General features: G+C 47.9%; 8 protein-coding genes across 8 annotated transcripts; 7 read left to right on the plus strand and 1 right to left on the minus strand.

The window, feature by feature from the left end:
- Positions 1–802: 802 nt before the first annotated feature.
- BBA_09078 (beta-hexosaminidase) lies at positions 803–6,328 on the minus strand (the record flags this gene model as incomplete). Its single annotated transcript, XM_008604175.1, has 21 exons — positions 803–812; positions 961–978; positions 1,059–1,067; position 1,140; positions 1,185–1,197; positions 1,703–1,708; positions 1,763–1,779; positions 1,997–2,007; positions 2,319–2,326; positions 2,396–2,411; positions 2,451–2,466; positions 2,679–2,686; positions 2,905–2,910; positions 2,975–2,991; positions 3,207–3,646; positions 3,781–3,842; positions 4,423–4,443; positions 4,579–5,087; positions 5,210–5,485; positions 5,563–6,063; positions 6,239–6,328. 21 exons carry the CDS (start codon positions 6,326–6,328, stop codon positions 803–805), a joined length of 2,055 nt encoding a protein of 684 aa, XP_008602397.1.
- Positions 6,329–7,893: 1,565 nt separating this feature from the next.
- Positions 7,894–10,081, plus strand: BBA_09079 (major facilitator superfamily protein; the record flags this gene model as incomplete). The annotated part of the gene is made up of 5 exons (XM_008604176.1): positions 7,894–7,956; positions 8,334–8,356; positions 8,415–8,866; positions 8,961–9,412; positions 9,497–10,081. The coding sequence occupies 5 exons, from the start codon at positions 7,894–7,896 to the stop codon at positions 10,079–10,081; spliced, it is 1,575 nt and encodes a 524-aa protein (XP_008602398.1).
- Positions 10,082–13,592: 3,511 nt separating this feature from the next.
- Positions 13,593–13,834, plus strand: BBA_09080 (uncharacterized protein; the record flags this gene model as incomplete). The annotated part of the gene is made up of 2 exons (XM_008604177.1): positions 13,593–13,754; positions 13,811–13,834. 2 exons carry the CDS (start codon positions 13,593–13,595, stop codon positions 13,832–13,834), a joined length of 186 nt encoding a protein of 61 aa, XP_008602399.1.
- A 798-nt stretch (positions 13,835–14,632) lies between these two features.
- BBA_09081 (beta-alanine synthase) lies at positions 14,633–16,159 on the plus strand (the record flags this gene model as incomplete). The annotated part of the gene is made up of 4 exons (XM_008604178.1): positions 14,633–14,778; positions 14,838–15,155; positions 15,210–16,028; positions 16,084–16,159. 4 exons carry the CDS (start codon positions 14,633–14,635, stop codon positions 16,157–16,159), a joined length of 1,359 nt encoding a protein of 452 aa, XP_008602400.1.
- Positions 16,160–16,836: 677 nt separating this feature from the next.
- On the plus strand, positions 16,837–17,406 carry BBA_09082 (acetylornithine deacetylase; the record flags this gene model as incomplete). Its single annotated transcript, XM_008604179.1, has 1 exon — positions 16,837–17,406. One exon carries the CDS (start codon positions 16,837–16,839, stop codon positions 17,404–17,406), a length of 570 nt encoding a protein of 189 aa, XP_008602401.1.
- Positions 17,407–18,868: 1,462 nt separating this feature from the next.
- BBA_09083 (uncharacterized protein) lies at positions 18,869–20,341 on the plus strand (the record flags this gene model as incomplete). Its single annotated transcript, XM_008604180.1, has 1 exon — positions 18,869–20,341. The coding sequence occupies one exon, from the start codon at positions 18,869–18,871 to the stop codon at positions 20,339–20,341; it is 1,473 nt and encodes a 490-aa protein (XP_008602402.1).
- Positions 20,342–20,744: 403 nt separating this feature from the next.
- On the plus strand, positions 20,745–22,783 carry BBA_09084 (actin filament organization protein; the record flags this gene model as incomplete). Its single annotated transcript, XM_008604181.1, has 5 exons — positions 20,745–20,762; positions 20,881–20,882; positions 20,927–21,421; positions 21,482–21,758; positions 21,839–22,783. The coding sequence occupies 5 exons, from the start codon at positions 20,745–20,747 to the stop codon at positions 22,781–22,783; spliced, it is 1,737 nt and encodes a 578-aa protein (XP_008602403.1).
- Positions 22,784–23,587: 804 nt separating this feature from the next.
- On the plus strand, positions 23,588–25,228 carry BBA_09085 (amidohydrolase-like protein; the record flags this gene model as incomplete). Its single annotated transcript, XM_008604182.1, has 1 exon — positions 23,588–25,228. The coding sequence occupies one exon, from the start codon at positions 23,588–23,590 to the stop codon at positions 25,226–25,228; it is 1,641 nt and encodes a 546-aa protein (XP_008602404.1).
- Between the last annotated feature and the right edge of the window lie 711 nt (positions 25,229–25,939).

Consider the following 25,939-nt stretch of genomic DNA (forward strand, 5'->3'; position numbering starts at 1 on the left):
CCTAGGTTAAGGACTATATCCTAGCTAGGCTATTATAGGGAGTAGTTATAGCGTAATTATATAGCTGCCTCTTATAGCTAGCCTCTAGCCTTAGCTTATTATTAATATTAAAATTATTATTACTATTTCTACCTTAATACTAGGCGGTAAGGTTAGGGCGTAGGTAGTTAGGCTTATTATCTATATTACTATCCTCCTTAAGCTTAGTAGGCTATAGGAAATTACTACTCTTCTCTATATCTTATATATTATATTATAATACCTACTAGAAGAGGAGGATAAGCTATAGAAAGTATACTAGGAGCTTACTAACTAGGTAGGGGAGGAACCTATAAATAACCTTCTCCTTAGTAGAATAGCTATAGCCCTTATATAGTAATATAACTATTATAATAGTACTATAGTTAATAAATATATTCTTAACCCCCTTATTATTAGAATTAGTGTGTCTAATACTAAGTATCTTAGTATTATATACTAGCTAACTATATATTATATAAATAAAGTATAGGAGGAGCTTAAGGAACTACTTTATAGACTAGCTATATATATACATAGTGTAGGGGTATAGCTTTAAGATAGTTACCTCCTTAGTTAATATAAAGTAAGAATATATTAGCTTATTTTACTATACTCTAGTAAATAGCTACTTATTATTATTAGGGCTTATATTAATAAGGGAGTTTTTTATAGAGTAGCTAACTATATCCTAGTTTATAGTGTTAAAGATAGTTTCTTATAAGATATATAGTAAGATACTTCTACCTTATATATTTTCTATATAGTTAAAGGCTTTAACCTCTTAGTCTTTACTATTATAAGATAATAAAGCTTATTAGGGATTAGTTATAAATAGTAGTAAGTTAAATAGTAGTTTATAAGCTTATTATAAAGTGTTTATAATAGTGGCCTTAACTCCCTTAATATTAAAGTAGAGGTTATAGTAAATAAGATCCTCACCTTCCTAGTAAAGATATCCTAGTATTAGTGTAGTAGTAAAGGCCTTAAAGCTATAGTTACGTAGTTAATAGAGATATTATATAGGTGTTACTCCTTACTTATTATTACTAAGAACTAGGTATATTATAGCTATTTCTTTAACCTTAATAAATATAGGTGGTATGTCTAGCTTTACCTACTCTATTAGGATCTTAGTATTTATTATATCTTTAATATTAACTTACTATTACTAGTATACTAACTTAATAATAAGGAGCTATATAATATAAATAATAGTAGATAGCTTTAATATAAAGTTATAGAAGTCTACTTATCTATTATTAGGTTATATACTAAGTATAGTAAAGAAGCTAATAATAATATTATTATAATTTAATTATAGTGTGTATTATATTATATTATCCTATAGCTTAACTATTTACCTCTCTATATTCTTAAGGGCTTTTTAGGTAAGGCTAGACTTATTTTTTACTTATATTACTTATTATAGGAAATAGTATAATACTAAGAAGTTTTCTTCTTAGTTAGCTATAAACTTAAAAGGTGGTCTAGGGCGTAAATACTTATCTTAGTATTTATATTAGATAAGGTATATAATAAGCCTTTATATAATTATTATATACCTAATATAAGTATAGTATATATAATAAAAGTAAAATAGTTTACTAGCCTCTATATTAACCTAGCGCCTATTAACTTTAAATAATATATTCTTATTAACTAGCTCTTAGTTAATATATACTTTAGCCTTAATAATAATATAGTAAAGAATAGTAGTAATAGTATTAACTAGCTTATTAACCTTTAGGTTATTATTATCTAGGTTATATAAACTAGTAAGTATATAAATATCTTATTTCTTAGCTAGTAGACCTTTAAGATATATAGTAGAGCTAAGACGTAATAGCTATTAGTTAGGGGTGTTATACTTATTAAGCTTAGTAATATTTATATAGCCTTACTTTTTTATATTAATCTTAGTATAAAATAATATAGTTATATCTTTAGTATTAGCTTATTTAGCTATTTATCTTACCTATGCTTAGACTTAGAAATATTAGTTACTAGGCCTAGATAGAAATAGTTACTAGAAAAGTATACCTTTAATTTATAGTAGACCCTCTTTGTTTAGTATATTCTTATATAGCCTTCTCTATATACCCTAGTAGTTTTTACTATATTCCTTTTATATATACTCTTAGATATGTCTTTTATCCTTAGTAATATAGTTATATTTAAGTATTACCTTATATTAAAGTCTATTCTTAATAAGGTCCCTAAGTTTAGGGATAGGCTACTAATTAATTAGGAAATATATATTATTAATAATATCCTTACTAGTTTATATAATATCTTACTTAATTACCTATTAGTGTAATTTTTAATATTCTAGGCGTAATAGTCTATATAGTATAGTTAGGAAATATATCTTAACCTTAGAACCTAATACTCTAATTTAATATAATTAGTATATTAGTATATAATATTACTTATTAATAATAAGGTCTTATATAATATTAGTATTAGTTATAAATACTTTTATTTTAATATTAGGAACTATTATATCTATATAGAGAAGAAATATATATTTTTTTTTACCCCTAACTATTATTATTTCTATAACTACTATAAAAAGAAATTAATTATATAAGGGTAAATATTACTAGTTTAGAAGTAAAGAAAATATTATTACTAATAAAATAAGTAAAGGCTATTACCTTTATTACTATAAATATTATTATAAATTACTTTATATATAATTTATTATATAAGTAATTCTTTATAAAAATATTATATATAGGAAGTATTATAAGTAGGAAATATTATAGGTAAGAAATATTATAAGTAAGAAATATTATAAGTAGGAAATATTATAGCTTAATATAATAAAAATATTAATACTTAAAAATATCCTACCCTAATACCTAAGAAATTATTACTAACTCTAACCTAGGTTTAAAATTATTATTACCCTTAGTTTTTTAAAAGTAATAAAAGTAAGGAAATCACTTACTTATTATTTATTATTACCTACTATGCCTAATAATTATCACTACTCCCTAGGTTTTTTTTTATAGCGTAAAAACACTAGTTAGGAAACTGTCGCCTTATAGTACCGACACTTAGAATAAGTGATAGTATATAGCTACTTATTAGTAAATAATTTAAGTATCTTAATAATAATAATATAAGAGTGTAGGATCAGCTCCCCATCGGCTCTCTGCGTTGTCTTTGATCCACTGCACGGTCGCATCAACATCGTCGATGGCCGCCGGGAACACATGCTCGGGAGCAAAACGATAGGTGATACTAAGAACAATGGCGCCCGTTTCATTTGCCCACATCTCACATATGCGTGCATCTTGTTCGGCCAGGCCGCCGACAAAGGCGCCTCCGTGAATGTCAATATGCAGCGGGCGCAGCTTGCGGCCGTTTCCTTTTCCCTTGCCTTTGAACACAAGTGCGCGGACAGAGCGGTTGGGAAAGACGGGGAGGTATTCAGTGACGAAAGGGCGTGAAAAGAGGTACGGTGCCGCTGGGATTGTGTACGTCAGGAAGACGAACTGTTGCAGGACCAAGACGCGCCATCTCATGCTCCAGGAGATGGTGGTGTTAAAGAGCCCAACTAGCAGCGGCCGAAAAAATATCCGTAACCCATTAAATAAGTGTGTCATTTTGAACAGGTCTGTTGAGAATTTAGATAAAGAGAAGAAGTCAAGGTTTCCATATGGGAGTTAAGCACCCGACGTGACTCCCATCACGGACTAAGAAGCGAGGCATTCTAGCGGTGCGGCTGAGCCTAAGGGTGGCCAAACTTACCCGACAAGGTAACCACTGCGATATACCAGACAAAATTCGCATGGTACACATTCATTGATGTCCTGGTTTTAGGTTAGCCTTACGGAGATCCTTTCCTTAGCTAGCTAATCGCCCGACGCCACGCGAGCTTTGGTACTCGTAGTATAAGTTGCCTTCCCCCCAATACCTCCGGCTTCAATAATGCGCGTAGAACGAGGTGCATTGCGACCGCTGGTCGTGTGACAGATGTTGACGTAATGGTAATGTAGGCGAAGATAGAAAGGAAGGCAAGTCAAGAAGGGGGAAGGGTTACGCGAGTGTAAACGGCGCGCAGCTCTCTATACTCTTGAAATATCATAGTAAGAGCCCGGCTTAATCATTTAGTGGGAATAGGGTATAATTTCGAAGACCTTATAGCACGATTATGTATTACTAGTAATAGCAAAGTATAGTCATAATTTATCTAGGCTATACCTAGGTACAAGATCTTTAAAATGGCCTGTGTTAGATTAATTAGTCTTTATCACTATATAGGGCCGAGGTAGGTTACGAGGGTTCGGCATAGAATAAAGCGGCTAAGCTCATTATTTAGAAGAACTGAGCACGTCGGATATGTCGAAGTAGAAGAAAAGAAGTGAACGATATAAATAGCTTACTACTCACAATCTTTTGAATATCTCTTTGCTAAAGATAACTCAACGTATAGACCTTCGAGATTACAGTGCCTTGTCAATAAGAGTGACTTTCCCGATTTTACCAATAAATCTTGAGCCAATACGCGCAACCGGTGCTTCGAATGCCATTGGAGCCCAAACAAACCTTTGACCCCATATGCCTAGGATAGTGAGAAACTTAATTTTCTTGCCGCCCGATACACTAAGAAATGTTCTTTCATTCTTCCGGCTAATATTGACATCTGTCCAAGTATCAAGAGGCAAGGTATAATTGACCTTGTAGAAAATGCCGCCGCTGATCATTGTAAGATTTTGATGATCAAATGTCAGTGTTGAGTCGGGACCATCAAAAAGCTTCCCTTGACGTTGTTGCGGTTTCACTGAGAAGCTTAATGTATAATCGCGTCCTTTGCTGCCTAGCGGTGTCTCGATCCAACAATCGCCTGAGAATTGAATGGATTCGTTCATAGTTCGGCAGCCATAGCCTTGAATTTTGCCGTGGTAGTTGTTTCCTGAATAATCCTCTACATCGTTTCGATCATATGTGGATGCTAAAAAACGGTAATCCAATATAGTGCTCGTCTTGGACTTGATTCTGCGTTCCAAATTTTGACCAGGGGCTGAGGCTTGCAAGCTCTCCATGACTTTGTCGTACTGAGCTTCCGTTAGATTGCCTCCCCATTGCTTATCTGCCATGGCAGGCAACGCGTCGCGAAAGTATGAAACGCTTCAAGAACAGTTGTGCCGTTAGGGCCCCAATCGTTCCAAAGGCAGACCAAGTGCCCATGCACGTTTGGGTCACTGCGTGGCGGATTGTTGGCAACATTGGTGATGTCAAAAATGTTGGGCGAAAACTGGCCATGGCTGGGACTGCTAGTAAACGCCTTTGACTTGTATAAGGGTGGCATATACGTCGCCGACCATTTGTTGACAATGTAAAAATAGTTGTAAGCATTCAAGACTTGATAACCATTCTTGATGAAGTCCCAGTAAGCATTGTCATCATAGTTTGCCCAATGCTGTTGCATCACATTCTTCGACACGTTAGATCCCTGTGACGGAGTAAAAGTACCCCAAATTCGAACTTTCTTCCCTGACTCGCTGAGAATATGCTCTGCTATCTCATAACAAATCGGGCGTAGTCTCGAATATGTCTTTTGTCGTATTCATCAGCACCAATGTGCACCGTCTTCGAGTGAAACCAGGATAAGAATGCGGACCAGATCATCTTTACAGCTGGTATTGTCTCGGGATGAGAAATATTGAGCATGCTCATATCCTCGAGTCCTAGCTGAGGTTTCCATTTGACAATAGAAAGCGCATGTCCTGGGGCCTCGATTTCGGGTACAATCGTCACTCCTCTAGCAGCACAAGCCCTTTGCATGTCTTCCAAGTCTTGTCTCGAGTATGATTCATTCTTCAAAGGGCTCAACCCCGCCAAGGCTGGATTGTCGGACCAAGGGCGAAATGCACTGTAGAGGTTCAGGGTTTGTTCCTTCGAATAGCGTTGAGGGTAATTATTTAGATTGTCGCTCATGTGAAGCTGCAGTGTGTTTTGCTTAAAGAAGGATAGGTAGGAACACAATTCCTGAATAAAATTCGGGGGATAGTAATGCCTACCCGCATCAAGCTATCGATTGTTAGTAATGTCTGGTTGAAAAGGCAACTGTCAAAAGCCATACCATCAATCCACGATTAGCCCATCCCGGAGAATCCGTCGCAATTCCATAGCTAAGCTTTTTTTCATTGAGAACTGCTAGTTGCAGCACAGAACGAGTCCCCCACCATGCCCCTAGCGGACTTACGCCAGAAATAGTCACAGCCTCACCGATCTCTAACTGATAGCCCTCGGATGTGGCTCTTCCAGCAGCGTCCGTAAAATTTGGCCGTGTCATTGCTTAATGTGATGAAAATCGACCCCTCTGTAGCAGTTTCGCTGCTCTGAACCGGAATCTGTAATCCGAAAGTAGACTCGAGGTCCTCCTGAAAAGTATAAGTGAATTCAGATAATGTTGGTGGCACGAGTGTCTGGCCGTCAGAATCTGTCGCATTCGCGTATCGAGGGTCGAGTAAGATGGAATTCAAGTTCTGAAGAGAGAAAACACCGGGAGAGACTTTTAAGGGAATCTCAGGCACAGCCACGATCGCGTAGGCTGGAATATCATTAGTATGACTTGACACAAGAGCATGTCAACACTGTCTATCTAACCTGGAATCAAGAGCGCTCCGCTTACTAAAGCTTCGCGAAACCGCTTCATCTTTTCACGTCGAGTAGCTTTCCACGTCCATATAAATTGTATCATGGGCGTATGTTAAAAAGAAATATTTAAATTATAAATCTATACACTACTTTGTAGCCACTCCCTTATCTTTGCCAGTTGTGTTCAAATATCCGTCGTTTGCAGTACTGTAACGTTACAGTACCTATGTTAACTAGGCGAAAGTGCTTTCGCTAGTGTCGGCCCTGTAAGGTTGTCGTGGCCCTTCCTTTTGGGGGCTCGATCGCTATGATCGCATACGTAGAAGTGCGATTTAATTATGAGTACACCATGTAGCAATCTCTGTGCTGTATTCGAACAGTAATTTACTGGGACAGGCCGGCTTTCACTTGATCACTGCCCTCTGCTGACGCCTGCCGAATGTCCCGACGGGCCCAGCGGTCGTGGAGCGCGCCACTCCGGCCGGTCGCGCGGAGGACAAAGCAAGTAGTGCGCGGGGCTTACATTGCGGCATAGCCAGGCACACCAGGTTCCGATTGTGGCAACTCGTGAACCCGGCCTAAGCAGAACAGGGTGAGTGAATGTCCGTTGCTGAGGGGTGTGGATTTAGAAAGAGAAATACCATTAGTCGCGACACCACTCTAAACAGAGGCCGGATAAGCGTTTCTCTCTTTCGGTAATCAAAGGATAATACTAAGAGCGTTTTTTTTTTGTGCCTACGCTGGCTTTATTAGAGGCGCCGCTGTTGCACCGCCCAGTGTATCATTGTCGGGCAGTGACCCTCTGGCGACTAAAAACAGGCCTTCTCTACGAATGTTGTGTACTATGCGTGTTGACATGGCGTAGTTGATGATTTCGGTCGCTCCCGAAGCCAAGGTCCTGTCCCCGAGCGGTCCCTCGGTCGGGTGTCGTTCTCCCGATCATTTACACCCACTAGACGGATCTCGTTCAAATCGGTCTGCGTTCACTAAGTTTGTGGCGGGATGTCGCATGGATAGGTGGGAATGAGGGGCTTCTGCCCCTGGAAATGAAGTTGCAGGGGAATGCGGCCCGCCTATGACACAGATTTCACTTCGTCTCTAGTTTAGAGCATGAAAATAGATTGATCAACAATAATTTAGATTGGGCGACATAAAGCAAGGGTTCCCGCTACTATTCGGGAAGAAATATCAAATACATAGAAAACTATAAAAGCTAGTTAAGGCCACTAGATCACCGTGCTGCCTGTACTGAGCACCTCCATGCCTTGTTTGATGCAGTCCAACTATATAAGACTATCAACTTCCATCAAGCCACAATTCACAGTAAGCTGGCGGTCGTGGTGTGGTCTCCTAGTGGAGTTTGCAATGCAGTCCTTGCCAGCGTCTTGAAGTGTGGCCTGTACACCGGAGGCTGATGTTCTCAATACAAGATGTGCAGACACGGCTCGTCCTCCAAGGCTGTATTACCCTTGAGAGCACCAAATTCGGTCACACACTTGCAAAGCTCCGATGTCGCAGCACGAAGAGACTACCATCTACTTGGACGATGCTTTGTACAGCCCCGATCCCAGCCCGAGACTAGGTCAGATGAGATCGGAAATTCCGATTAACACTGTGGCTCATCCATCTCCTCATCTGCGAATACAACGCGGACTTCTGTCCAATTGATTAGATATAGGATTACTTGGCCTCTTCCTTAGTGTGGCTCCGACTGGTACTCGAGGTTCGTCTTCAGCAAGAAAAAATACAAAAGCACGGTACTACGAAATAAGAATCTACAGCCGCACGATGGAGGTTCAATCCATAAAAGCTAGCGTAGGTGCTGGTGATGTACACGTCGGCACCCAACCTGTGGAGTTAGGTATTGAGGCTCAACAAATTGGGCTTGAAAGAGTCATCCGACACAAATTCGACAGGCGAGTTCTGCCTCTGGGTATTGCTGTGCACATATTGTCCACGATTGACCGTAGCAATATGAGCAATGCCGTGGTGCTTGGACTGAGGGAGGATACTGATCTTTCGGGAAAGCGCTTCAATGTTGTGCTTGCTCTCTTCTTCGTCACTTACATAGTGTTTGAGATACCCGCAAACCTCATGTGCCAAAAATTCGGTCCTCGTCTTTGGCTTAGCTTCATTACATTTGGTTTTGGAGCGGCAACTGTTGGCACATCATTTACGCACAATTACCCAGGTGTCCTTGGCTGCCGACTGCTACTTGGCATGTTTGAAGCAGGTTAGTGCACTCTCCTCCCTTGGTCCTCGCCCACTTTCATTCAAATGGAAGGAAGAGCTCACGGTGACACGGTGACGGATGTTGGCTTTCTTAGGTGTTCAGCCAGGCCTCCTCTATACCTATTCACAGTTCTATCGGAGACATGAAATGGCCTCTCGCTGGGGAATTAAAGCCGTTGGTGGATCTGTCGCAGGCGCTTTTGGGGGCCTCCTTGGCAGCGCCTTGGGCAATGTCCCGAAAACTGGCATGTTTGAGCGTTGGCGCTGGATATTTCTCGTCGAGGGCTTGATGACCATTATTGTGTCTGGTCTCGTCTACTGGTATATGCCGGCGTCGGCGGCCGAGGCGAGCTTCCTCACCCACGCCGAAAAAGAAGTTGCGATCAGACGAATTGACCAAGAAAATAAAATGATGGTTGGAGGGAAAGATCTCGGTGCATGGAGTCTGTCTGTCATGAAGAGAGCGCTATGGAATGCAAATACGCAGCTGGTGTCACTTGCGATCATGATGACTCTGCTATCAATGACAGCATTATCACTCTTCATGGTATGTGTCAAACTCCACTATTGTCATGCATCAAAGTTTTGAACGCGTCTGGCCTAGCTAACATTGTCGCTCTACAAAAAACAGCCCTCTCTGCTTAAATCCATGGGCTATACGTCTACCCAGGCGCAGTTGCTTACGGTACCGCCTTACACGGTTGCAGCATGTATCTGCATAGCGGCATGCTTTGCATCAGATCGTTTCCAAACTCGCGGCATGGTGTTGCTTCTGCTGTCGCCTTTGATGATGGCTGGCTTCCTCATGCTTGCTCTTGCCTCATCAACTGCTGTTCGCTATTTCGCTTTTTTCCTCACCACGTCGGCGACCTTTTCCTGCTCGCCGATTCTACTTGCTTGGGTGATGAGCAACTCGGCAGGGCCAAGCGTGCGGGTCATAGTGGGCGCTTATGTGGTTGGTGAAGGGAACATTGGATCAATTATCGCGACATGGACGTATCTTGCTACGGACGCGCCTCGTTATGTGAAAGGTCATTTGGTTAACTTTGGGGGATCCTGTATTCTATTCCTTACAATTGGAGTGACCACACTCTATCTTCGAAGAGAGAACAGGGCCAGGGACGAGGGTCAACGAGATGACCGACTTGCCGACGCTACAGAGGATGAGAAATGGACCTTGGGTCACAGTCATCCCGAGTACCGTTTCACAGTCTAGTTAGTATAGATTATGTTGAAGACCATGAGACTACGCACACTCTTGCTGATGACACTGTGGCTCGTGATGATAAGTGGAGAGGGAGCTGCATGGACGAAATGGATTATTGATTCCTCGCAGACGTGCCTGCCCCTAGCTGCAGTGCTCCATCTCGTTTGAACATATAAACTTGGTTCATCGCGTTTTAACACTTGCGTATTGTCGCGCTGAATGTTGGCCTATTGCATCGAGTGAAGCGCCAGCTGATTTCGCCCCAATACTGCTTTGCGAGGCCCTACCCAGACTCCTTCCTTACTCGTCCTAGCACAGAAACACAACATTGAACGAAATAATCACAAAGTCGCAATTCGCCGGGGCGGATGGGTACCTATGTAACAAGGAGATGAGTTGGCGGGGCACGCGGGGTTCGGCGGTGCCGTCGAATTCACGCTTGGCTATCCGGACTTTGTGAACAGACGTGTCAATTCAGAGCGTCAACTGCCCGGGTTCATTGGTTAAGTTCTAGACTCAAAACACTAACATCTGTCAGAGAAAGCCTATATTGAGCAGTTTATCCGCGCAAGCTTACCATTTTAGTTCGGCAGCACTGATAGTACTACTAGTCTATATTCTTAGATGTCGCGGCGATGCATGCGAAAGGCATGACCACACCTTATAAAAAGGTGAAAATATATGGATAATAAATACTCAATTATTATCTTGCCTTTCCTATGCCTTGAATTAATCTGGGGAAAGCCCGCTTTCAATATGTTGCAGGATGTTACTTCCGGCTTCCCGTAGTTAGCCAAGCCTAACCAACGATTGTCCGATGGGAGTGCTTGGTTGCAGGCCACTCTTGGCGTCCAGGTACCCGCCCGCTGACTGCGATATCCGAGCAGGACCAGAAGCTGGGTCCCGACGAGCTTATGCTTGAAACAAACATCGAGGTGATACTTTGCAGCACCGTCACTGGAGCCGCAAGAGGATCGGTGTGCATTCCTTCGGTAGCCTTCAGCGTGTAAATCCAACACCTGAATATTGTAGAGATATCATCGTCCTAGCCGAGTATAAAACGCCTTCCCTGTAATAAATATGCCGAAAGAATGATACAAGAATCCTCGAAGCGTGTTTCTTGCCTTAGCGATGCGTGGTGGTAGTCCATCCCATCCATAAGCACTACTGCGGCAGAGAAGTCCGGTGCAAAAGTATCTGCAAATCTCTCAGAATCTGTCCGGTCACGAAGTTTTATATCTGTTCTCCATAAACGCAACTAGAGAAGTAATTTTAGATCATCTCCGCACGAAACGTTCGACATCTCTTTGAGTTGCTTGGGGAGTACAGATAGCGACTTCCTCTTCGTGGCAGGCAGATGCGCCAATGCGGACCAATATGCAGGTAGCGTGATTCGTGTGATGGGAACAGTTCTTGCATCCGGCTAAGTAGCTGGAGTAGCAGCATTTTTGTATGCCGCTGGTGGCACCGACTACAATTTCGACATTGTAGCTGTCCGGACTTGCTTGCGGGTATTTGGCGTTGACCTGAGCTCACCTTGACAAATCGATAAGCTGTGGCAAGCCGCGATGGAGCTCGTACCATTTGCCTAGAATGGTCTTTTCTTCGAGTCCTTCTGTTCGTCGCGATTTCTTATTTCCTTTGCAGCTTATTGCCTCGGCTCATCGCCTTCGCGAAAGGAATAGGAACCTGCGCCCGAATCCTTCGAGAAACTTGCCTTGAGGTCATGTGGTAATAATAGCTCCATTGTCACTTCGAGACAACTGTGGCGCTTTGTGCAATAATGTTCGTCCACGCGACCGTCGCATGCCAATTGTCCCCTGGTCCGATCCAATTATTTCGGCGTTTTACGAGACTGGTAAGCTAGACACGGCAATACACACTCTTGCCCGGACCGTCGGAGACGTTGGAGAGGGACGACGGCGTGTGGAACAGTAGCGATTAGGAGCTAATGCAAGCTGTGCAGCGCCATGTCTGGGGGCTGCATGACCGTCTGCCTCGTTTTTACGCCATTCGATGGGCAAATGGGCAATGAACGAAGCGGCATGCTCAGCACCGATGTAGCTTTCTTTTCTTCGTTACGTCGGATCCAAAAGATCATCAGGCGACGGGGCAGAAAGCGGCCGGCTCAAGGTACAAGGCGCTACCAGTGGACCGATTACTGTGCACACATTGCATGGCATTCGATGTCGCGTCCAATGTAGAGTAGAGTCCTTGAACTACGCATCAGGCACGATTTGAAGCCTCATTTAAGGCCGATCTCGGACTTTGATCGGGACAAAGATCGTAGGGTGGCGTAGGCTCACTCATGCTATGTCAGGTGCAGATGTCTACTTTACTTCAAGTAGATTCCACGGTCAAGAGCGGACGATGTCTGGAGAGGTCAAAGTCTATTGATGTCTCCATCCTTTAGTCAAAGCCTGACTCCATCTTCCTGTCCAAATTTGCATGCAGGTAAAACACTGGGGTCTATTGCCCCAAGTGCAGTACCCAGCACATCTCATTCAGCGCTTATAGGCCACTCAATTGATTGAGATGCGACGCTCTCTTGAGCCATTGCTGAATCTGTCTACATCGGCAGCAGACGGTCTCCCTCAATCATGCAATTCGTCAACTCCAAGGAACAAGAGTTACGACTGCTACATTTACATTAAGCGCTGTGAGCTGCATCAAGTCTGACACATCAAAGGTCGGGTACAGCTTGCGTACCTCCGCACCCGAGCGGGTAGGGCGGGCAGGGGAGGAGGCCGGAAGGCGTTCCATTTCGCCAAACATAGAATTAATTCATCCACCATATTTATATAGGCTGGTAGAAGTGCTTCCGATGCGCTGGAGAACTCGACTGTCACCGGGTGGCGGCTGCACATGGCTGCACACGGACGATGCTACACGTCCATGAACTATTCGCAGGCCTTTGCGTCATCGCATAATTGAAACAGCTAGATTTTATGCCCAAGTCGTTGAGTTATTATTTTGTTCTTTAGCAATTCGTAGCTTGCAAGCGATCAAAGTGGGGTGTCCGGTCAAGGAACGAGAGAAGTTTTCCAACCTGGTTGGGTTGTCCGAACCAAAATGTTGACCAAATATGCAAGGCTCGTAAGCTAGAGGGCATGTCGAAACCCGGTCTGTACCGTACATAAATGCCGTACGAGAACAGGCTGCATCTGATTCTTCTTTGACCGAATCACAGAGTTCAATTATGCGGGCGGAGGAAGGAATATTGAGGCAGTCTGATATCATGCGTCGGAAGAATGCAAATGTAGACTTTTCCGAAGCCGATTCCTGCAATTCGTTATTATATCCAGCACAGCTTCATGTATCAGGATCATTCAGAGGAAGCCGTCATATCCGAGACATGTTATACATGTTATATACGAGAGACGAAAGGCAAAGGATCACACTTTGCGAGTATAAAAGTCCTCGCTTCCCCAGACTCAAAAGAAGCAAACCAACTCGATAAGAAAAACCTATTCTACTTCAGCAAACCTCCAGAACTTTCAAATATATCAACTCTTTGAACATGAAGCTGTTTTCCACCATCGTCGCTATTGCCATGGGCGCTGCTGCCGTTTCTGCTGCTGCTGAACCCCTTGAGAAGCGCTGCATCAACAACGGCTCTGGCTGCAAGGCTGATGGCTCCTGGGGCGTCTGCTGCTCTGGCTTCTGCCTCCAGTACCAGGGCGTAAGTTTCATGATACTACTGTACACATTTTTTCTTTGCTGATTGTTATTTGTCAGGCATCCTCTGGCGTGTGCAAGTAATCTGAATTGACATGAGAACTTCATGGCGCCGCACCAGGGATCCCCTTGATGATGTTGCACACTTTTCTTGCAAAGTGAGGCATGACCAAGCTTGAGCTAGTTAGTATAAGAGCTACATCGTTTCACATCAAGTATGGGTCGGGTACTTTAGTTACCCAAATACAACATATACTTTCGAACGGCTCGATGAATCTACTATCCCCCAGGTGCAGTAGAATGTACCTTTGAAGCAGGATAGGAGTCATACCAAGCTGTAGCAAACAGTTGACCTATGACTTTGCATATGTATTAGCCCATCACCCGAGACATGATCGCTATTTGGCATCCTTTGCGTGAGACTTCCATAAAGGGCATGTTCTGTTGATAATCCGGGACGGCGCTAAAATTTGCCGTCGTTGAGAGATAACGTGGAAACTTTTCATTTCTCATTCCAAATGACGACTGATTAGAATCCAAATCTAAATCAACGGCAGCAGGCTAGGCGCAACACGGACCATTGTGAACATGGCCCTTGAGTTCGAAGACTGATGTCGATAGATATTTTGCTTTGGTTAAGTTTTCGTTGCCAGCAGGGAAATGAAGTCAAGTTACCTGGCGCAGAACCAGCTCCGTTGGCTTATCGCCATTGATGCATAGCGCCTCAACTCGCGCCAAAAAAAATGTCAGAGGGCGTACAGACACTACCATAACATCAAAACCTTACGCCTTCCCCACCACATATAAAAGCTCTGCCTTGAACGAGTGAAACGGGATCTTCGTCTTTATTTTCCAATGACGGCCTTGTCTAGTATACACACAATGCGTCCTGTTGTGCGATTGTGCCCGATCGAATGTGGCCTGCGGCGGTACTCGGCCGCGGCGCCTAAACTGCGAATCAACGCGGACCGTCTGCACGAAACCCTGCACCACACCTGCCAATGGGGCTCGGCGAACCGCTATGGCGAGTAGGTCATCCAACTTCCGCCTTTGCATCTACCTTCAAAAGATCTAACATGTGAGCGAGGGGCCCAACACAGACGGGCATGAACCGTCTCGCGCTGACAGATGATGACAAGGCGGTCCGGGAGTGGTTCCGCCGCGCCATGGAGGATCTGCGCGCCAAAGTCACCGTCGACCAGCTCGGCAACATGTTTGCGCAGAAAAGGGGCAAGGCCAAGTCGTCGGCGCCAATGATTGCCATGGGGAGCCACCTAGACACACAGCCGCGCGGAGGCCGGTATGATGGAATCTTAGGCGTGGTGGCGGCAGTGGAGGTGATGCGGACGCTTCAGGAAAACAACTACGAGACGCACTTTGATATCGGTGCCGTAAACTGGACAAAGTATGCTATGCACTGCAAATGACAAAAAGGTGAAAAATGCTGATCGCGGCCTAGTGAGGAAGGCGCGCGATTTCCCATCTCCATGATGGCGTCTGGTGTCTGGGCGGGCAAGATACCGCTCGACACAGCCTGGAATACGCGCGACGTCTTTGACGACAACAAGACGGTCAAGTCAGAGCTTGCACGGCACGGCCTTATTGGCTCCGTGGCTTGCTCTCACGAGGTATACCCCCTCGGTGCGCATTTTGAACTTCACATTGAGCAGAGCCCTATCTTGCAAGACACTGGTAGGAAAATCGGCGTCGTGCAAGGCTCGCAGGCGTATCAATGGTTCACCATTCACGTCACGGGGCGGGACTCGCACACGGGGACTACGCCGTTGTACATGAGAAGCGACCCGTTGCTCGCAGCGGCCAAGATGATATCCCGCGCGCACGAAATTGCCAAGAGCCACGGGGCGTTGGCGTCGACGGGTATCTTCAAAATACCAGCGACGTCGTCGACCAACACCATTGCCGCGAATGTCTCATTTTCTATGGATGTGCGGCATCCAGAGAATTCCGTTGTTGCAACTGTCGTGGAGGAAATTAACAAGTCTTTTGCCAAGATTGCCAAGGAAGACGGCAAGGGCGTGAGCTACACGACGAAGCTGGACACGTATTCACCTGCGGTCAAGTTCGACAAGGACTGTATCCGGGCGGTCGAGAACGCGGCGAGCAAGGCTGTTGGAAAAGACGGCTGGAGCCATCTGACGAGTGGCGCCGGCCACGATAGCGTACACACGAGCAAGATATGCCCGACAACGATGATTTTCGTACCATGCAAGGATGGCGTGAGTCACCATCCAGAAGAGTATACCTCACCACAAGACTGGTAAGTGCTGCCCGCTGTGAAACTCGTGGGTCTTAGAACTAATTTGAGAACAAAGTGCTCTCGGCACGCAGACCCTGTTGGATGCCGTGGTAGAATACGACCAGTTCAAGGCGAATCAGTTTTTGGCCTAGGCCAACAGTGACGCCGTCAAGTGGCGCTGTGACATGCCGAGAGTTAGAGTGTGGGGGTCAACTTCATGGAGTCAGGGTTTGTATGGAGTTAGTTAGACTTGGAACTTGCAAGAAAACATTGAGAAAGAAAGATGGCATACATTACGCTAGAAAATAGGCTCAGGGCCGAGATCGAGGCTAGAGCTGAATGTATACTGTCGCTCACGCAGAAGCTCGTCCGTACACCATCGACGAGTCCACCAGGCAATGTGTCCGCTGTGGCCTTGGTGGCGGCGGATCAAATTCGACAATTGATACCAAAAAGCGACATCTCCACCATCGAGACCGGTCCAGGCATCATTAATGTCATCGCTATAATTCGCTCAGGACGCCGCGGAAAGCGACTCGTTTTTAGTGGCCACCTTGACAATTATCCGACTGGCGAGGCTAGGCGCTGGACTTTGGATCCATTCAGCGGCGAACTCAGCAGTGATGGCAAGCACGTGTATGGGTGCGGGGTGCCGGACATGAAGGGTGGTTTCGCAGCGTCCATAATTGCGGCCCAAGCTCTCTCTCGTTGCAATGTGGGCTGGAGTGGCGAGGTGGTGATTGCACTAGCTGGGGATGAGGAGACGATGGGCAAGCTTGGCTCGGCGCATCTCATCAAGCATGTCGCAGAGGTTGGATAGGCGGATGCCATGATCTGCGGCGATGCTGGGTCACCGATTATCGTGCGTACGGGCGAAAAGGGACTCTCGTGGCTCGAAGTCGAGGCCGGCGGGAAGGCGGCACACGGCGCTCATGTTCACATAGGTAGCAACGCAATTGACGGGCTGATGGCAGCACTTTCGCAACTCAAGTCCTTGGAGAAGTTTGAGACTTGGCCCGTGAAAGAGGTGGAGGACGCAGTCGCGGCGGTCAAACCCGTGTCGGAGCCCCTAGGAGGACCCGGCGAGGCAGCTGTTTTGGGCAGCATCACGGTGAATATTGGCACAATATCCGGCGGAACGTCGACAAACCTAGTAGCAGAGACGGCTTCTGCATCGCTGGACATTCGACTGCCCGTGGGCCTGTCCACGGCTACACTGATTAAGCAGATCAAGAGAATACTAGAGCCGACAGATGGGATAAGACACGATATTGTGCGGGCCTACGAAGCGTCATGGACGCCACCAGACAGACGAGGAGATTGCACGGCACGCGTTAGAGGTGATAAGGCTGATGGTGGACGAACCGGCGACGGTGAATATGCGAGTCGGGGCTTCTGATGCGCGGTTATTTAGAGCGGCAGGGATCCCGTCGGTGGTTATTGGGCTGACGCCTCACAACATGGGGGGACCGGATGACTATGTTGAGGTTGCGGAGCTGGTACAAGTGGCGCAAATTATTCATGCGTTGACTGCGTATAGGTTTCTTAAGACGTAGTTGTGCAGATGGTGGCAGAAGCATAGATAGAACCGAAATCGTTGGGCTACTTCGATTGCCGCTTGGGAGAAGCCATTCGTGAGAAGTACTGCGTCTCGGTTGGCCTTCAACCCCATCGTAGGTTTCGTTAGCGGTAGTACATATCCATCTATCAGTACATCTGGTCTCAAAAGCAGGGCCAATAATGGATCGGCCAATTCGTACCGCGATGCCGGGCGAGAGCACAAGGCGGCGATGTCCACCTTGGTCCATATGCGAGACCAGTAGACATGCCGATGCATCCGCCGTGGAGACAGGAGGTGTTAGCGTTGACGTGGTATGTGGGTGTCGGTGAACATTTAGCAGTTCAGTGTATCAAAGAGAGGAGAACTGATGGCTATCGTGGGCTAGAATGGAACTCGCTAATGACTCAGGTTGGTAGTTGGCCGGTTCTTTTCGGCTACATTATTCGAAGGAGGGCAACAAACGGGGCCCAGAGTTGCGGCGATGGGGCATTTGCGGTGGTCGCATAATTATCAGATCAAAAATGATACCGAAAAGACGTAGAAGGAGAACCATGCGGGGACTGTGGGATAGAAAGTTGGCAGTATGCAGAACAAAAGTTGTGCGCGATGCCGCAAAGGGGCATGCTGTGATGGGAAAGTTGCAGCGAGTCGCAGTGAATGACGACCTGCACGTGGTGGGCAGAAATCCCGGAGTCAGCACTGGCTTGTGGCCAGGTGTCCTGCCAGATGGGCTTCTTTACCCTTCTTTTGAAGATGCCCATAAAGACCTAATTGCGTTGACATTCCGACAAGTCCTTCTTTGGTACTATTAATAGCTACCTATACAATTTCGAAACGAATCAATACCACTACGATAACTACTATCCAGAAGTAATTACCTCTGCTAATTCGAGTTCCTCCGTATCAGCATTCTAGGCCCCCAAAGCCCGCTAAACAGTTCCAAACAGTGGGCTTGGCGTACGGCACAACACGAGGGCCACGCAATGCTTTTATTTTAAATCTCATTATTTTTATCTCTTATTTTTTTATGCAAGGTTTTTTTTTTCTCCGGCCCCCAGCCAGCTCCAGCCAAAAACAAGAGACCAGCCCAGGTCCCTCTATTCGTTCTAGTAAAAAGACGACTCGCGGCCGTCCTTCGCTCTCCTGTCCTCTTTAACTTCCTCCTCTCGCCTCAACAAGCGAATAATGGCCTCTCTCAACACATAGAAGCCAGCAGCATATCATTCCCTCTCTTACAAGATTCACATATTGCCATTACACGCAGCGGCTGGCCCACTGCACTGGTCCAGTAGCCGTAATTATGGAGCGTTTGGACGAAAAAGACCTGGCGAAGGTCCCTGAAATCGTGGCAGTGCAACAGCCCGATGCCGCCTCCGCCTCGGACATGGACATGGAGCTAGCCTCTACACCACCAACACCACCAGCACACCATGGCACTCATCCTCACCCAGTCCTCACCAAAGACCACGACGCCACCGAAGACGCCTCTGGCACCACCGAGATTGGCTACCAGAATCGCGTCCGTCTCGCCAAGGATCACGCCTCGGGCGCCTACACTCCTGTCCTAGAGCAGCGCTTCCGCAACAACCTTCGCCTCGCCGTCGGCTTTCTTGAGCTCGCCAACGCCGGCGACTTTGCCGCCAATGTCTGGAACCAGATTCCCGTGCCCGTTTACGCCATTGTCTGTATGGCCATTGGTGCTACTGGCGCTGGCGTTCTCTCCTTCTTTGCTTTCGACGATGCTCGCTACTCCTGGCGCAACGTCGTTTTCCTCCGCCGCCAGCGCGCCCAACTAAAGGAAACGCTCCAACGTCGAGAGTCCCACGGACAGAGCAGCCGCGATGTCAGGGTCCTGCTAGAGCTCAATCTTCGCGAGCTCGGCTGCGAGACCATCAACCGCTTCGGCATGGATGTCCTTATGGGATTTGGTGCTGTGCTTATCTGCATTGGCACCTACATGGCCATTGGCGGTGCCAACAAGAAAGTTTGGCTGACTAGTAATATACTGTCCGGCTATCTCGGAAACGCCCCAATTGCCCTTTACGGTCTCGTCAACTCCGGCTGGGCCACCTATCTGGCTATCAAGACCGAGGGTCATGTCAAGGCCACCGCCCGCGCCCTGCCCGGCTCGCTCGAGTACAGGCTCGTTAAAGAACGCGCAAAGAAACTGCAACTTTATTGCGGAATCAACGGAGCCATCACCCTCGTTGGAGGTGTCGCATCTATGCTGACTGCCACGCAATGGTGGGCATATGTCATACTCATCCCGGTCATCGTCCTCTCCTTTACCTGCAACTGGTTCTGGCGGACGAGACTTGGCTACAGCCACGACGACATGCGTCAGATGCCCGACATGGACGTTGAAAAGCTATGCAAAGTCCTTCGCTTCGCCGCCGAGGCACGGACAGGCCTCGCGCGCAACGCAGAGCTTGCCGAGAGGGATTTGGTGCTGCAAGCCGCCACCGTGCCCCAGGCGCTCGATCTCATCGACACTTCGGGTCTGCTTGAGGCCTTCTGTATCAATGTCGTCTCCGACAGCCGGCTTTGCTACGCCCTGTGCGATCCCGACGCAGAGCAGGTTGAAGTCTCGCTGGCCGACATTGCTGCTCTTCCCGATACATTCCACCCTGCTTTATTGGAAGCCGCGCATGACTGCTTACGCTCCGCCGGCGTGTCTCGATATGCTCACCTCGAGCGCTTCAGCGCCGAGTTGCTCGGCATCTATCTTCATCAATCCCAATCATCCGCAGATCTGGAATCGGCACGCAAATAGGGAACTCTACGATCAAAATGAAATGCATTACATCGCACACTGCTGCAGCTAATAATATAGACATACATACAGCCTATGAATAGCAACACATCCATCAATCATTCGCCAGTAGGATATCATTCCCGTTTCTTCGTGCCTGCGTGTCGTTGAAATTTTTAGCTAATTTAAATTGAACGTCGGCCAACAGACCTATGTGACATGGCATGAGGCAAATTATGGGCTCCTGTTGATGTAGGGCAACAGCAGGGCGCTGCGGGCTCTGAGGTTTCGGGCATCTATGACCATCGAGATCTCGACGTGGCAGGGAACACGAAAATTTTCGGCCAAGTAAAGCGCAGAGAATTTTCGATCTGCATCAAAAGTACGACAAATAGCAGGTGCTTCGCACCACTCGCTTGTCAGCATGGGGCTGCTGGCTGCCGTAAGAGTCGAAGCCCCGTTGACGCGCCAATAGGTGATGTCATGGGAAAAACAAGGCCAGCCAGCCGCAACAATACCTGTTACTAGGTAAAACTGCTGTGGCTTATTATTATTATTAGCAGTATGTCAGATTCACACTAGCTCTGGTTGCTTTGAAAACTACAGCGAAGTCTCATATACACGTGTCGACCCAGCTACTGTTATTCTACTACTTTTTCGCATCGCTGGCATCGCAATCGAACCCGCTCAGGAGCAGGACAACAGAAGCTCTGGGACATTTCTGCACCGGTGCATCGAAATCATGAAGCTCGACGCCACGCTAGCCATCTTGGCAGCGGTTGGGATCGGCAGGGCAGCCCCGACTCCCACGCCAGCACCAACGCCAAGCCGGCTCGTCTCTGTAGGCCGCGATGCTGCTGCCGCTGCTCCCGAACCAACGCCCGTGCCCGCTTTGCAGCCGCAGGCCCGCGGTCTCGGTGATGATCTGTCCACCTACGTCAAAAGTCTGGGCAGCGAGATTGATAGCAAGATCTCTTCGTTTGTCGACTCGGGCTTACTCAACTTTCCGCACGGCTTCCCAACAGGCACCGCCGTGGAGAGCTCTCTAGGCATCACTGCTGGCGCGCTGGACGCGCAGCCTACACGAGTGCTCAATCTACCGTAAGAAGAGACTTTGAGTTTTTAATCCAACGCGATAAACTAACGTCATATTGACGCAAGAGCCTACGCCAACTGGACCAACGACGGCTGGAGCGTGCGCGTCCACGGCAACGTCTACAAAGTGCCCGACGTGGCCCAGGAAAAGATTGATAAGCTCGCTGATGCGTTTCTGATTGGCACAAGCGTCAAGGAACTCGGCGATGACGGAAAGAAGCAAGCACGCAATCTGACGCGAGAGATCTTTGTTGTGCAGCAGGGCCACGAAAATGTGACTGTTGAATTTGCCGTCCGCAGCAGCAACTCATCTTCTCCCCGTGGAGGCGCCTATGTCAATGCCGTGAGTACAGTTGAGCCGATATCCAAGTCCAATGTGCATTCTAGTATTAACCCCCGTTCTTCTGCTTTCCCTTGCAATAGAAAGGCGGCGGACAAGAGATTAAGCTACCTTTCGAAACAACGACCGAGGGCGATTTCGACGTGTTTGTTGCGCTTCGAAACGAATCGAGCAAAGCCAACAATACAAACGCCTATCTTCTGCCGGGCAATGCGACGACGAAAATACAGGCCCTCGACATGCATGTCAAGGGCACCGATACGGGCAACGCGACAGCCTACCTCGTCCCTCCACGCGGCGTGACCGTGGTCTCGGATATTGATGACATTCTGCGCGTAACTAAAATCTACAAGCCCAAGGAAGGGCTCCTCAACTCGTTTGCGCGGCCGTTTACCGCGTGGGAGGGTATGCCCGTCATCTACAGCAACTGGTCCTCGTCGGCCATCTCTTCGCTACATTTTCACTACCTCACGACGACGCCTGAGCAGGGGACGCGGCCATATATGGATTTTATTTTTAGGACGTACCCCGCGGGCTCGTTTGATACGCGGCCGCTGAACTTTACCAATGTTAAAGAGACGCTCCAGATTCGCCGCTACCTTCTCGACAGGCTTTTCCAGACCTTTCCGAATCGCACGTTTGTGCTCGTCGCCGACACGAGCAACGCCGATGTGATGAAGGCGTATCCGGCCATGTACAAGGACTACCCTGGGCAAGTGAGCTGCATCCTTCTGCGTAACACCTCGGCCACGGACGCCGATGACAAATTGCCGTACGATACCAAGGGGTTCAAGGACATTCCGCAGGAAAACTACATGTTTTTCAAAGTCCCAAGTGACTTGACAGGCTTGGATATCGAAAATGGACACTGCTTGAACAGCTCCGTCGCCCAGAATGTCACTTTTGGCGAGCAGGGACTGCCTCTGGGCTTCGGCAAGAAGAAGAGCGACGCAGTTAGCGGCATGGTGTCACCCGGCTACGCACTTTCGGCCGTGATTTTTGTCGCCACCCTGATGCTTTTTTTGTAAATAATTAATGAAGTCAAGAGAGCATGCACACGGCCCTGCCGCATGCCGGGCAATGAATAATGACGAATTATGATTCCGAGTATCCTGTACTCAGACATAGTCTAGTCTGCGTCATACAGCCCCAGTGTTGAAATGCTGTAAGTGAAATGTCTCACCAATCAGCAGTTATCCTTTTTACCCAGCCGGTAGCCGGTCTTGCGTGAGTTTGAAGCCTGAAAATCTCTGCATTGTACGGAAGTGGACAGTTGCTACTACGCAGGCTGTCGACTTTTGATGGCAGAGGCGCATCTTGCGCCAGGGCCAGCAAGCCACGCAGGTACCGACACGGCTTGCGGTAAATATCACCATTTCGCAGCAGCAGTAGCCGTCTGCCCTGCTCTCGATGTCGTTTCGTGCATATTGTTAGTCAGTCTGGCCAATCATGTCTTGCAGTACTCCTACCCAGAGCTGCGCACACTATTACGAGTTCCTTGTCCTGCAATGCATGATCCCGGTCGCGGGCCACCCCCGCCCAGTACGTGTAGCAGCCACGAAACGGAAAACGATGGAGGTGCAACATGGGGACATCTGCGTCTACTACGACAATATCACGCCCAGACACATTCTCGCGGCCAAATTTTTCCGCGAGACTGACTTTGAAATGATGTTTTCGATGCCAAGCTCTGGCTTACACAGTGTCCTACACGTGATGCGGAGTCTCCGCCCGCTCCGCAGATACGCTCGATGTTAAGCGGCGACATCGGTGATGCGGCAGTGTCGCTTCAGCTCCCCTCATCCTTCCACGGGCACTTTTGAACGCGCAACATGTCGGACACGACCATTTTCGTTAATGGACGCATTTACAACTCGTCGCTTGACAAAAATGCACAGCCTCCAGTTTTTGCCGAGTGCATGATTGTTGCCGACGGCGTGATCCGGCATGTCGGCTCCCAGACGGACGAGCCTATCCGAGCCGCCCTGTCGTCCGGCGCCACCACCCAAGACGTCGCCGGTCGGTACATCCTGCCTAGCTTCATAGACGGCCACCTGCATCTCCTCATGGTTGGCCAGGCGCTGCAGAAAATTAGCCTCGACCATTGCAGGACGCTCGCTGACGTGCGCACCGCCATTGCCGCTGGTGCAGCGGCCAATCCCACTGCCAAACGCCTCTTTGTGCGTGGATGGATGCACTCGATGACGCCCGAGGGCGTGGACTGCAGCACGCTAGATGACATTGATCCGAGGCCAATTTTTGTCGACACCAAGGATCTGCACTCGACGTGGTGCAACAGCGCAGGGCTGGCCGAAATTTGTCAGCTCATGGGCTTGTCGGACGCGTCACCGGATCCTGCAGGCGGTACCCTTCAGCGCGATGCCCATGGGAAACTAAACGGCGTCTTCAATGAGGGTGCCGTATTTCAGGTGATATGGCCATTTGTTGCCATCGTTGCCTCCATGGAGGAAAAGAAAGCTTCTATCCGCGAAGCCATTGTGCACTTCAACAGCGCCGGCTATACAGGCATGGTTGACATGGCCATGGACGACAACATCTGGGATCCGCTCATTGCTCTGCGCAAGGAATCAGGCCTCGGCGCCATGCGTATCTCTGCGTACTGGCTCATGAAGCCCAACGAGTCCCTCGATGAGATCCTGTCGCAAGTCGACCACGCGGCGGACATGGCGCGCCAGTACAACGCCGCCACGACGCCAGACTGCCGCGTCGTCGGCATCAAGGTCATATGCGACGGCATTATCGACGCTTGTACCGCGTCTCTCACGAAGCCCTACTCAAACGGTGAGAACCCGGACTCGCTGTGGTCCGAGGCCGTCCTGCACAAGGTGGTCGCCAAGGCCCATGGGCTGGGCCTGCAGGTCGCACTGCACGCCATCGGTGACCGCACCATCAAGATGGCCATTGACGTGCTAGAAGCCAACACGGACGCCTCTCGCCGCCCGCGCATCGAGCACCTGGAGCTGTCCTCGGCCGAAGACGCCCTGCGCCTCGGCAAGCTAGGCATCACGGCCTCCATTCAGCCCGTACACTCGGACCCCGCCATCCTTCGCGCATGGCCCAAGCTCATCGGAGCGGACCGGTGCACCCGCGCCTTTGCGTATCGCGAGTTTGTCGATGGCGGGGCCACGCTCGCACTGGGGTCCGACGCGCCGACCGCGCCGCACCTCCCACTACCGAACCTCTACGTAGCGACGACGCGGAAGTCGTACAGGGAGCCCGAGTTGGAGACGGTGGTGAATCCCGAGTTTGCGCTGACGGTCGCGCAGGCCATCTCGGGCGCATCGCACGGGTCCGCGTATTCGTGCTTTGCGGACCACGCTACGGGTAGTCTAGAAGTCGGGAAGAAGGCGGATTTCGTGGTGGTGGATCTGGAACCGACGCCGGAGAAGCTGATCAACGGTGTGGTGGAGGAAACTTGGTTTGAAGGGCGGAGGGTATTCAAAAGGGAGTAGGTGAATTGTAGGTGACAGATGATGTTCAAGGGCCTTGAGTAGTGGGAAGTGTGTGTGTAGGTGGGGGCGAGGGCAGGCACCTTTATGGCCAGCAGTCGCCCGAACAGTCTGGCAATGAATAGATAGAAGTATAATTCTCTTGGCAGAGAGGAACAGACTGGTAGCATTGTGTGCTGTGAGACTTGATTTCGTGCGTTCAAACAGAATGCAGTTTTGGAGTTCATGGCTATGCCTTTCACTTCATCTAAGCCTCATTCTGCATCATCTCGCGATGTGACAGGCATCGTTCAATAGTAGAGAGCAGACGGAAAGAAGGGCGAAATACAGTCGACTTACTTGGCCATGAGGATTTTGACTTCAGGTCATCCGCCGCTTTCATCAAGTAGTTATAATTCCAGGTTGACTTTAGGGTACTGCGCCGGATACAGCGCAGGGCAAGCCTACAAGAAAGCCATCACCAGCGGCGCAAAATACAACCGGTGTTTGGGAAAGCAAAGAAATTGTACAAAGAAATATGTTAATTAAGAAGTTTTCAATGTCGAGCAACATTTCACTTTTCCAATTCCAGAGATGGTTTCATTCTCTGCCCAGTTCCGTCACAAGCTAGAGCTCGGATTATTCCCAATTTCCCGAACTTGTCTGGATTTTCCGAGATTAAGTCTCGCATAAACCGGCGAATGCTTATATGCCCGAGTTTTCGTTCGGTTTCTA

The sequence above is a fragment of the Beauveria bassiana genome, assembly GCF_000280675.1.
Source record: "Beauveria bassiana ARSEF 2860 unplaced genomic scaffold BBA_S00045, whole genome shotgun sequence".
In the NCBI taxonomy this organism is placed as follows: Eukaryota; Fungi; Ascomycota; class Sordariomycetes; order Hypocreales; family Cordycipitaceae; genus Beauveria; species Beauveria bassiana.